This window comes from Rhinatrema bivittatum, chromosome 11 (assembly GCF_901001135.1).
Source record: "Rhinatrema bivittatum chromosome 11, aRhiBiv1.1, whole genome shotgun sequence".
NCBI lineage: Eukaryota > Metazoa > Chordata > Amphibia > Gymnophiona > Rhinatrematidae > Rhinatrema > Rhinatrema bivittatum.
In genome coordinates, this window is record NC_042625.1 from 25,363,987 (window position 1) to 25,376,579 (window position 12,593).

At 43.2% G+C, this 12,593-nt stretch overlaps 1 protein-coding gene across 4 annotated transcripts in view; it reads left to right on the forward strand.

Annotated features, from left to right (window-relative positions):
* Positions 1-12,593, forward strand: part of MAPKAPK5 (MAPK activated protein kinase 5) — a 92,667-nt gene that overhangs the window by 25,112 nt on the left and 54,962 nt on the right. For all 4 annotated transcript variants that reach the window (XM_029619530.1, XM_029619528.1, XM_029619531.1 and 1 more), the window contains 2 exons: positions 197-277; positions 8,101-8,288. In XM_029619530.1, the coding sequence (XP_029475390.1) occupies positions 197-277; positions 8,101-8,288 (269 nt within the window). The remainder of the gene's footprint in view (positions 1-196; positions 278-8,100; positions 8,289-12,593) is intronic.

Sequence of the window (12,593 nt, forward strand, 5' to 3'; positions counted from 1 at the left end):
GGAGTTTTGCCTATATACAGTAAATGTCTGCAAGACTTGCAGTTGCCCTCTGTCACTCTAGTCATGTTGTCTCGACCTGTGGCCTTCTGCTTGGGGAGGGGGGAGGGAAGGACAGGATGCAGTGACTGTCATGTTTGTAACTATTACATCAGTTCCAGAGTTGTATTTTGAGCTTGTTTTATCCTTGCTGATACAGGTACTAGAGGCACAGAGAAGACATCAAAAAGAAAAATCTGGAATTATTCCTACCTCACCCACACCCTACACCTATAACAAGGTAAAAGATTTAAAAAAAAACCCTAGTTGTTTTTTTACATGAAAAGCTGCCTGCCTTGTTGATGTGAAGTAACCCACAGCATGTGACATAACACTAACTGTGTATGAGAATGCACTTGTTCTGTTTAGAATCAGCCTGAAAGTCATCAGGAAAGTTCATTAGAGGAAGCCATGCTTTCCTTAGGGAGAGCTGAGCATACTGACAAGCTCTTACAAGAGTTCTGAGCACTCTTCATACCAGGGAGGCACTTGTTTCAATCTGCAAGTGGGACAAAGGTAAAATGTGATGGTACCGTTAGAACTGGAAATGCATTGTCATGGAGCTCATTATCTCCTGTAGTTTGTTTTCTGGTTAAATAGCCTTTATTTGTGTAGTAAGAAGATGACGTCCATGGTGTTTCTAGAATTGGAGAGAGGTGTAGCTTTCTAGGAAGCTTATTTCACTGAGGGCCAAATGTTCTTGAGGATTTTCCCTTTTTTGTGTCTATTGCTTAGTACATCAAGCCCTTATATAATAGTAAGTTATTAAGGCCACACAGCCTGCGGAGCAGGCGTCAAAATCTCTTTGAGGCCAAGTCAGGACATCACCTTATAATGGCAAAGCAGCCTCGCCTTGCTTGATGACATATTGTGCTCTCATGTCGGTGAAAAATATACCCAAGAGTTTCTGTAAGACAAATGGTCTTGGGGGAAACCAGATTCTTTGCAAGTTGTGCTCACTTTCCTTTTATTGGGCAAGAACAATGAGCTTTTTGACACCATATCAGTCCTTCTGTTAGATGTCGTGTGTCTTCTCAAAGGCTCATGCATTTTTTAAAATTATCACAGCTTTGTAAAGGATCCATCTAAGAAATGGTAATGGGTAGAATTCCACGTCCCCTCCCCCCGGTCCCCGCGTTCACCCTGGGGACAGTCATGTACGAAAAAAAAAATGTTGTGGCAAGCCTTTGGCTGTCCTATAAAGTCATGCCTACAACTCAAGTGCATCCCACAGGCACTTTACATTCAAGGAGATTCTGTTTACAGGTGAGTCATTTATTTAACATCTTATTTATATTCTGCCTTTCAGCCACGTCAGAGCAGATCGCATTCAGGCACTGCAGATATTTCCCTATCCCGAGAGGGCTCACAATCTTACAGGGTCACTCAGCAAATTGCGATGGGCCGTTACTGCGCGCGTGTGACGGCGGCATCAGACGTGATAGCGGTGCATTGCGATTTGGAAATTCAAATTAGGGAAAGGGGAGGGATTTAGGTGGGGTTAAGGACATTTAGGGGCCTGTGGCGCTGCAGGCAGTGATGTGCATCGCACAGTATCACCAGCCTTAGCACTGGAAATAGCTACAGCTATTTCATTGGCGCTACAGGGGCGATAGTGTGCAGCGCAGTGGCAACCGTGGCAGGTGAAAACCCACCGCCGTGACGCGGCTATCTGCTCACTATAGGCCCCCTCTGCCCTTTTTTCCCCTGCAGGCAATCATTTCGCTATAATTGTAGTGAAATGATGAATCCAGGCCTAAATTTTGTACTTGAGGCGATGCAGGGTGAAGTGACTTACCCAAGGTTACAAGGAGCAGCAGTGGGATTTGAACGCTGGTTTCCCTGGTTTAGTCCATTGCTCGAACCACTAGGCTTATGCCTCCAATCCAAGCTGTAAGAACTGCTCTGAGTAATCTAAACTTTAACTTGCTCACAGTTTACAGATGGGCAGTGCTCGTGACAGACCCTTAATAACTGATTAATCGTGGCCGAGGTCACCCAGTTGTTGATAAAAGGAGTGCTGTAGGTTAGAGAGCTGCTGGTTTTATTCATTTGATCGGGGGAACTGCAGCCAAATAGCAGAATGAATGTTTGAGATGCTGTAAGGGAGATCCCTTAAGGGACAGGCACAACTCCTGAGTCACCTTATTAGTTAGGAGTGGTGATGGAAGTGCCTGACTCACTGATGGAGCTGCAGTCCCAAATGCATCCATTTCCTTTTTGGACATAAGTGGATGAGCAGACCTAATAATGGGAGCACCTCTGTTTCAGAAAACTGAAAAGCATTTACTCCTGTGCTTGCTTCATAGTGACTGACTGTGCTGCCTAGCTTTTTTTTTTTTTTTTAGCTAAGAGTATAAATGACTGAAAAAAGTCTTTTGTGTTCTGACCTGTTGTCCGCATGTGGCCTCCGGCTGCATACACAGCTGAGAATGGCAAAGTGTTGCGGTGAGCCGGGTTTATGCTAGCTTGATGTAACGGTGGTTCTGCGTTAAGTGCTGGAATACAGGTTTTCACATGCAAGTCGCTGAGTCCACTTTTTCTTCACATTTTGGTGAAGGAATGTTTGTTGCGATTGAATCTGAGAACCTCGCTGAGGGTTCCAGGCCCTTTGTGTGGCTCCTTTACTTCCTGGAAGGGAAAGCAGCAACTGTGTGTCATGCTTAATTGACTTTCTAACTTAATAAAGAGACAATTAATGCAAGTTTGGAAAAACCAGGAAGTCCTTTTTTTTTGCTGTAGAAGGCCTTTTTCCTGCCCTTCTTCCTTGGATCCCCCCCCACAGTATGCTAGAGAAATTGGTTGTGGTCCTGTTAAGGAATGTACCTTCCTATAATGCCCCCTGATATTATAAGAAGTTACCTTCTGTTGTGTGTCATCCTTGTCTGTCTTTCACATATGCAAACATCTTTTTCATCTTTTGCTTTGTTCACTTTGTAGTAAAATTATAATCCAATTTTGATCTTGCTGGTCTGTGTTATACATCCCTCACCTGCTAGGTCAGGGTTAAAGTATTCACTTGAGTGTTTTTAGATCTACTTTGTAATGTAACATGACAGTAACCATGCCAGGTATTTCTTCCTCTCTCTAGGTTCTTGCCTTACTCCTGGGGGAATTCTGCGCACAAAAACTTAAAATTCTGCAAACTTTATACTGGTCAAAATAACACAATTTACATGACAGTCTTTAAGTAATTACATTTTAAATTAATACAGAAAAAAAGTTATTAGAGATGCAGAATTCCCCTAGAAATTCACTGTAAGAGTGTCCCACTCGCTCTCCCTACTACCCTGGCCACTTTGCCCTCTAAGGCCCCAACTCCTCCACCACCTGCCAGTATCTCTCCCCTCCACCTCTAGGCTCAACCCCTTCCACTCTATTGCCAGTCCCAGAGTTTGACCCTGTTCTCAGTACTGCCCCTCACACAGGCTCCCTCTGTCCCTCCCTCTCTCACTCACACAAGCTCCCTCTCTCTAGTGCACATACACACACATCCACTCGTACAGGCTCCCTCACTCTCTCTCGTGCATACACACATATTCCCTCATACAGGGACCCTCTCTCTTGCATAGACACCCACACAAGCTCCCTTTTTCTCTCACACTTACATCCTCACACAGGCTACCTATGTCTCTCTCACGCACCCCTTCACACAGGCTCTGTCTCACACATACACATAAGAACATAAGAAAATGCCATACTGGGTCAGACCAAGGGTCCATCAAGCCCAGCATCCTGTTTCCAACAGTGGCCAATCCAGGCCATAAGAACCTGGCAAGTACCCAAAAACTAAGTCTATTCCATGTAACCATTGCTAATGGCAGTGGCTATTCTCTAAGTGAACTTAATAGCAGGTAATGGACTTCTCCTCCAAGAACTTATCCAATCCTTTTTTAAACACAGCTATACTAACTGCACGAACCACATTCTCTGGCAACAAATTCCAGAGTTTAATTGTGCGTTGAGTAAAAAAGAACTTTCTCTGATTAGTTTTAAATGTGCCCCATGCTAACTTCATGGAGTGTCCCCTAGTCTTTCTACTATCCGAAAGAGTAAATAACCGATTCACATCTACCCGTTCTAGACCTCTCATGATTTTAAACACCTCTATCATATCCCCCCTCAGTCGTCTCTTCTCCAAGCTGAAAAGTCCTAACCTCTTTAGTCTTTCCTCATAGGGGAGTTTTTCCATTCCCCTTATCATTTTGGTAGCCCTTCTCTGTACCTTCTCCATCGCAATTATATCTTTTTTGAGATGCGGCGACCAGAATTGTACACAGTATTCAAGGTGCGGTCTCACCATGGAGTGATACAGAGGCATTATGACATTTTCCGTTTTATTCATCATTCCTTTTCTAATAATTCCCAACATTCTGTTTGCTTTTTTGATTGCCGCAGCACACTGAACCGACGATTTCAATGTGTTATCCACTATGACACCTAGATCTCTTTCTTGGGTTGTAGCACCTAATATGGAACCCAACATTGTGTAATTATAGCATGGGTTATTTTTCCCTATATGCATCACCTTGCACTTATCCACATTAAATTTCATCTGCCATTTGGATGCCCAATTTTCCAGTCTCACAAGGTCTTCCTGCAATTTATCACAATCTGCTTGTGATTTAACTACTCTGAACAATTTTGTGTCATCTGCAAATTTGATTATCTCACTCGTCGTATTTCTTTCCAGATCATTTATAAATATATTGAACAGTAAGGGTCCCAATACAGAATCCCTGAGGCACTCCACTGTCCACTCCCTTCCACTGAGAAAATTGCCCATTTAATCAGTCTAGCACCCTCACATACACACGATCCCTTTTTCATATACACGAGCTCCCAATCTCTCACACACATACACACTCCTCATATAGGCTCCCTCTGACACCCACCCTTTTAAGCATCTCCTCCCCCCCCCCCGTTCTCTCACCTCCCATGCTCTTTCTCACACCCTCCTGCTCACCTCCCCTCCCCTTTTTCATACCCCACTCCCTCCTCTCACACACACACATTCACTCTCACTGGGGCCTTCATCTTCGTCGCGAGCAGAGCGAGTCCTGCAGCACACTGGGGCTTTCATCTTCACGCGCTCCGTTCGCAGCATGCCGGGGTGTCCTCTGCCGTCTTCTGCGCGAAATATTGCCCACCCTGAAGTTACCCAAATGTCATTTTATTCAACTGTTGTAAATGGTGATGAGTGGGGGAAGGTATCGTCCAGGACCTAATGAGGACATGGCAGGAAACCCTGGTTTGCACAGCTACCCCAGAACAGAGAACGTTCAGTGAATAGAACCCCAGTGGACATGCTCTGGAATGTATTTCTGAAAATAAATTAGAATTATAAATTCAGGCAATAGAAAAAGTGTTGGCTAATTTAGCTTTCTCCACGTCTTAAGGATACACACCTTTCTTTCTCAGAGATGGTGACCTGGGCATCTCCTGCATAATGTCATGTTTCTGATTTTTACAGGTACGGCGAAAACAGACTCTGAAGACTGTTTTGTTGTATTAGTTCTCAATTTGGTCCTAAAACATTACCCAGCCAGACTGGTTTTCTAGACAGCCACAATAAGTACGCATCAGATGCCTTCATTTTATGTTGAACTGTCTGATGTGTATTCATTGTAGCGATCTAGAAAATCAGACCTGCTTTCTTTTTGGTTGCAGTTCTCATCTAGTGACATGGCTTGTGGACATGATGCTTTCACTTTGCTCTGTCATCCAAAATACTCCACAGTCCAAGGGATGCCTCCTCCTGGCCCTGTAAACATAAAATATATTTAAAACTATTCCTATACATTCAATTTCGGTTGTATTCACCTTGAGTTCTTTCTTCTTTTGACCCTACTGTATGAATACTGTGGTCTAATCCTTACAGAATTAGGCACAGTAGAACCTAGGAATTCTCAGCTGGACTGATCAGGAGCTGATACATGCATATTATATCTTGTATAATAAAAAAAAAGATACATATATTTTGTGCGCTGAATCCCTGTATGGTGAGCAGAGATTTACTTGATCGGTTACCATCAGACATCATTACAACAATAGGTTTCTACCATATTATGTACATGAGTTACAAATAGAGCTGCCAGATTTCTCAGTGTTGGGACCTTAAGGCCAGGTCAGTCTTTTTGGTGGCTGCCTCCTGCTTTTGGTACCTGTAGTTCTGAAGACAGCTGGAAGAAACAGGACTACACGTGCCAGGATGCACTGAGATGTAAGTTGTAACATCGGAAAGTCTCTTTCCAAGCACTAGGTGACTTTTGCAGCTCTGCCTAAACAGAGGTTGACATTCTACCAGAACTACTTTATGTTATCCCTATGATAGAAAAATATTGGCCACGAAATTTCCTGCATTTCTTTAAATTCTATACATTTCTTTTTTTCAAAAGACGATGGATTGCAAAAGTCTGTGTAATGTTACCGCAGTGTGATCCGTTTTAAATCAAAAATAGCAGATTTGGGAACACACCCAGTTATGATTCATGTAACAAGATACATACTGAAAACCATTGTTTTGCTTTTGCATATATTTTCTTATCAAAGTTGTATTTTTTGTTTGCTGAAATTTGCTCCCTAACTGTAAGTGTGTAACGGCAGTAGGAGGCATCTCTATGGCTGCCAGAGGGAATAGAAAGCTGTGAATAAACAAAAAAACCCCACAAAATCAAGTGAAAATGCAAGTATTTACTGTTTTAGTTGTTAATGGTCCTGTCCACAGAACTCATGTGCATGCTTCTTTTTTTAAACTTGTTTTTCAAAATTGGATGGCCTTAACTGCAGTCATGGAAAGCTAGTCAGCCATCAAGTTGTTCTAAAGCTTAAAACTTGTGCTGTTACAGCACGAGAAACTGGTAAAGAGCTGATGCTGTCATAGGTTGGCTGTCACGAGTTTAAACCATTTATGACATCGCTTTGCCACAGCTGGTTCCTTTTTTTTGGGGAGTGGGTGGGGAAGGGTGGAAAGGAGATTTGGGGAGCAATGATCAAGCTACCTGCAACGGTGCAGACTCCGAGTGCTTTTTACCTGCAGGTAAAAAAAAAATCATGGGTCATTTTGCTTTTGATTATTGCCCCCCCTGGGAAAATTGCCTGCAGAGATTTGCACCTGCTTTCTCTGTGGGTAATTTTTCAGGCAGAAACCATGCGCATAATTTTGTTGAGACAAAAGTCTGCATGTTGCATGGCCTGTCTTCTCCCCCACCCCTGGGAATGCCTCACAATGCAAGCAAAATTACGTGCAGTGACCCGGGCAATTTTCCAAGCTCCCATTTCCTTGGGCAAAATGCTTTTTTTACCCACAGAAATGACTTTGAAAGTTGCTCACTGGTGTATTGTCAAGCAGCTTTCTAATTGTACAGTAACAATAGGATTTTAAAACCCTCTTGAATGGATAAATAAGTACAATTATATACCAAGAGAAATCCTTTGTGTTCTTTTAAGATATGGAGGAAGTGGATTGGCTAACAGTTCTGTTATATTGTAATGTTATTAAGAAATCTGGAGGCCGATATTCAAAAGCTATTTGTCAAAATGGCAATATTCATCACTCTATGTGGCTACATTCTCGCTGCATAACGAGTTATGAATAATTTGGGGGCGGGCCAGAGGCAGATGGGAGGCTTTTTCTGGGAGGAGCTCGGGAAGCTGAATAAGTTATGCAGCTAACTCTGATATTCAGAGTTTAACCACTTATGTGCCTAACTCTGGTGGCACCATAGGGCTGCCCTAAAGTTAGCCGGATATATTCAGCAGTGCTGCCATGCCACTGATTAGCCCGGTTAAGTTAGCCAGATAGGTGTATCCTGCTAACTTAACTAGCCACTCCACAGCTGAACATCGGCCTCCTGAAATTTTAAATTGCTTCTTGTGGGGGAAGAGGTCTATGTGCCCAGTGTGTTAATCAAAAATATAAAATGGTATAAAAAATTCAGCTACAATGAATTAAAATCCAATTTTCTTAAGCAAGAAAAATATATGAACATAGTCACGCTAGCAGCGCTTCCTCTGATGTCCCCCCTTAAAAGCCTCCAAAAGTGATGATTTCCTTGCTTTCAGAGCTGTGACTTGTGGTCCCTGGGTGTCATTATTTATGTGATGCTGTGTGGATACCCTCCTTTTTACTCCAAACACCACAGTCGGACAATCCCAAAGGACATGAGGAAAAAGATCATGACGGGAAGCTTTGAATTCCCAGAGGAAGAATGGAGCCAGATCTCAGAAATGGCAAAAGACATTGTGAGAAAGTGAGTCTGTCGGAGCCCTGTTCTGTTACCTTGCACTGTCTATCTATTCATTACGCCGAATAACTTGGAGCGCCGTCTGGGGGGTGGCAGCTTTCATCACAGAGGGGGTGCTAAGCACGTACTGAAGAGTACTGCCATGATAAGTTTTGTTTCACGTGTCGGATGTCGCTTTTTTTGGGCTGCAGCTGGCTTCCTCTCGGGGCGCCTTTGTAGCTGTCTTGACTCTCTCTGGATTTTAGTGATTGATAACCTCTTTGTTTATACATTCTGCCCTTGGGCAGTGAATGGGATCTGTTCCTTACTGTCGTCGCAGTGAGGCGATAGCCTTGAACTACTCTCTTAACTAGTTTTTTATTGGCTGAAGAGTTATTTGCTCTGCGGAATCTAAGGGGACGAGTGCTATCATTCAGTAAAGTGAGAAGATGTGGGATGTACAGCTATTGCACATACTTGTTGGGTGGTGGGGGTTTGGCTTGGCAGTATTTCTGCTCCTTTTGGGCTTCCCCTTCAGGGCTAGGACACCATGAACCTTCATTCATAGCACCACCACCATATTTTGTATCTTCCCACCCCAACTCTGCCTGGCCTTTACAGCAGCAGTATTCAGCCTGGGCCCTCAGACTAAGGCTCCTTCCAGAACTTGGCTGACATGGACCTTCAGTCTGGCCCTAGGTGTCGTCGGTGTGTGACGACTGAGACTTCTCCAGCACCAAGGGGTTGTGAATGTTATTTTTTTTAGTTTCCCCAGCTAGTTTGGGGAAGTAGAAGACCAGACTCAGATCCTCCATAAGGCAGTACACAGCACTGTGACTGAGCCACTGGCCCAGCCCTGCCACCACATATAATTAAGCTGAAAGTTTGATTTGCCTTGTAGATACTTATAAACCAAGGGGAAGAGAGCCTTGTTCAGTGTACACAGGCTAGCAAGTAGTTTTCCTTTTCTCTGGTAACAATGTCCTTTAAATGTTATCTGATCTGTCTTGGTTAACAAACCCCCAATCATTCAGTGTTAGCACCAGCAACAAATGTAATGTACTAATAACAAAATCTTCAGATAGCATTGCTTGCTCAGTAACGCTGCGCATCCTGTGGTGGAAGTGAGCAGCGTGATGGCTCTAATCCTGTCCCTGGAGTTCTCTGAAAAGTGACGGCAAGTCATGGCACAGAAAGCATAAGCTGTAGCCTGGATTGTTTCCAGAAATTTAGGTGGGGGAGTTCTGTTTCCCATGTGCTAGAAGGTGCACCTTAGCTTGTGATCTCCCTGAAATCTGACTTCCTAGGCCAGCGCGGCACTTTATTAGATGAACCCGCGTCCTTTGAAATAACACCATGCCATCCTGATTCTAGTTTTTCAGAAAAGAGCAGCAGAAAAGAGGGAAAATGTGTGGAGCATGTCTGGTTTAAAAAGTCAAGATTTTGTTTTTATTGTAAATTAGTCCTGTTCAAAATTAGTTTTATTTGAAAAGGGCTAGAGTAGTAGGTGCCTTGGCTATTCACATTTAAATGTGACTCTTTTTGTTATCCTAATAAAATAAACCAGCTGCCTCCCTTTTCTGCTTGAAACTGTATTATCTAGGCAGTGCCGCGCAGCCACGTGTGGGTCTTCAAGTTTTTCAGTAGGTCTCTCACACCTTGGCATATTTGAGCAGCACAGAATCCATAATGCTTGCATTTTAAGGTTAAATAAAGATGATATTTGGTGACAGTTGTTTCCCTGCTAATGCGGCTTTACTGAGTGGTAAAGGTTATGCTATATCTGTGTTCCATCTCCAGTTACATAGTCAAGATAAGGAACTGGAAGCAAATATAAAAATGTAGGCATCTGAAAGTCTCTTAAATTGTTTGCTTTACCAAATGCAAGTTTGAATTAAATTGGTGACTCAAATGCACTTCCTTTTCCTCCTCATATAATTTCTCAACTGCGTGATAGCATTTGGGGATGAAGTGGGTTAGTGAAAGAGACAGATGCTAAGTGTGCCCATGAATTGTAGCTTCAGATGTTCTGGAGCCAGCATGGGATGTAACCCTGAGTGTTCTGGGGCTTTTGCACTTGATACGCTGGCTCAGCTGTTTGAAATGCTTCACTTCTAATTTGTAACCATTTGACTCAGCATAAGCAGGAGCTACTGGCTTATTAATTTTTTTTTACATTTTTTTTTTTTTTAATGAAGTGAATTGCAGAATTTGAGTCTCTGGTTATTTGGCCAGAAAGTGCTCTTCTGGCTGATTATATCAGAACCTCCTTAGAGGCTCAGCTCCTGCTGCGGTGAACACTGCCCTCCATCCTCCTGATTAAGATGAGTTGGAACATACAATGCTATGCTGGGTCAGATCAGGGTCCATTAAGCCCAGCATCCTGTCTCCAGTGGTGGCCAGACTGGGTTACAAGTACCTGGCAGATCCCAAAAGTAGATGTATTTCTTGTTACTCTCATTGAGTAACTAGTGAGGTTTGGTTTTTTTTAGTGTAATCTGTTTAATGCTTCAAATGCAAGTGTACATAGGATATGTAACAAATATAGTCTGTCTCTTGCTGCATATTATGCTTCTATTTTCATTTTTTTAGCTTAATGTAAAACAGTCATATTGCTGCTCCTGTATATTCAGAGACAAAAATTGGAGAATCCTGGCAAAATCTGGACATTGAACTAGATACTTCTAAAGTGCTTGATTTTTCAACCAGGATGAGAGGAATTTAGTTTTTTTTTCATGCATCATAAACCAGTAACCCTGAAAATAAATTCCTCCTTAGATTATGGTTAAGGAGGTTGATCTGAAGAACAGTTGATAAAAATATATTTTTTTGAAGGGATCTTTAATGCTGCAGACACTAAATATGCATTGACTATCACCTCTCTCTCTCTCTCTGATCTTATCTAAGAGACTGGTTTCAAGTTTGCTTGTTCTACAGTAGCCAGCTCCTAAGTTGTGCCATGCAAAATATATAACCTGTTACAGCAGCTTCTGCTAGGTTTGGGGATATTTATTTCAATTTTAACTAAATCATATTCAACGGTGCCTTCAGCAATACCAGCAGACTGTTAAATCTGAGAATTTCATCCTTTTTTCCCCCCAGACTACTTCTCTGACTTTTAGCTTATCTGCTAAATAGGTTTTCTTCTACAGATTTCCCTAATGAGAATAAGGAGGAAATAGTTGCTCTGTGCGTAGATTCTTTCAGGCTCTGAGGTCATTTTTAAAAGGAGTTACATGGTAAAAGTTGCATGTCATAGCAGTTTTCAAAAGCCCCTTTACACATGTAAATCCTTCTGACAATTACCTCCTTGTGCCCTTACTGTGAAATGGCAATATTTGGTTTCCTGAGATCTGGGCTCGTATCCATTGCATTTTAGACAAATTTAATCCAGAAAAAAATTCAGGCCATTTCTAGCTGGCAGGGCTGGTGCAAGGGCGCCCTAGGGTGAAACTTCAGCCATGCCGGATGCCGCCCCACACCCCCTCTCTGCACGCACAATTAACTTACAGAGCTGGGTTAGAAATTTAAAAACAGCAATATCTTATTAGCACAGTGTGTCACATCCTGACCAGACTACCGGCTCAAGTCAAAACTTTGACTGACTGACATGCTGTGCGGAGAGAAGAGACAGCCGCTGCCGCAGCGGTAGTGACAGCTCAGCAGCTGTGATCATTACACACGCTCTTCATTCCTATGTTGCAAGGTTCTCTTAAGTAGCCTCCTAGGGATAATCATGGGACCCACTGCTCAGAGTGACTTACCCTGGTGCCGAGCTGCAGAGAGAGTGGGGAACGAGATTGGTGCTCTCTTATCTACAGACTGAATCAGTCTTCACCCAATGTCAAAACTTGTCCGTTTGGTGTGCGCTAGAGCTCCCCCTGCAGGCCGCAGTCTGGCATTAGAGGAACAGCTTTAATCTGGATCAGAGATGATATTGTCACCTGGAGAAGTGAGACTGCCAGCCAGCAGAGAGAAGCTTCTGATCTCTCCTTTCCCAGCACAGGGGAGAGACCAGGAACTTAAGGTGGAAATAAACAAGGGATTGTGGGAAAAGAGATCCGCCCCCTTCACGGTGACAGGGACTGCAGGTACCTTTTAAAGCCCTGCTTAGACATTTTCCCAAGTGGGGGAAAAAACCCAACCCTTCCATCTATTCACGAGCTGTCTCTCAAGCGCTACCCTCGCTCCAAGGGAACGCTGATTCTGATGTTGTACCACAGGTATTTTGAGATGCTCCCTAACCTGCCAGTCAAGGCATCCAGACTCCTGCCGACTTCCATCTCTCTTCAGCTGGGTCGGGTGAGGATGGGAGGGGTTGCTCGTCAGTTG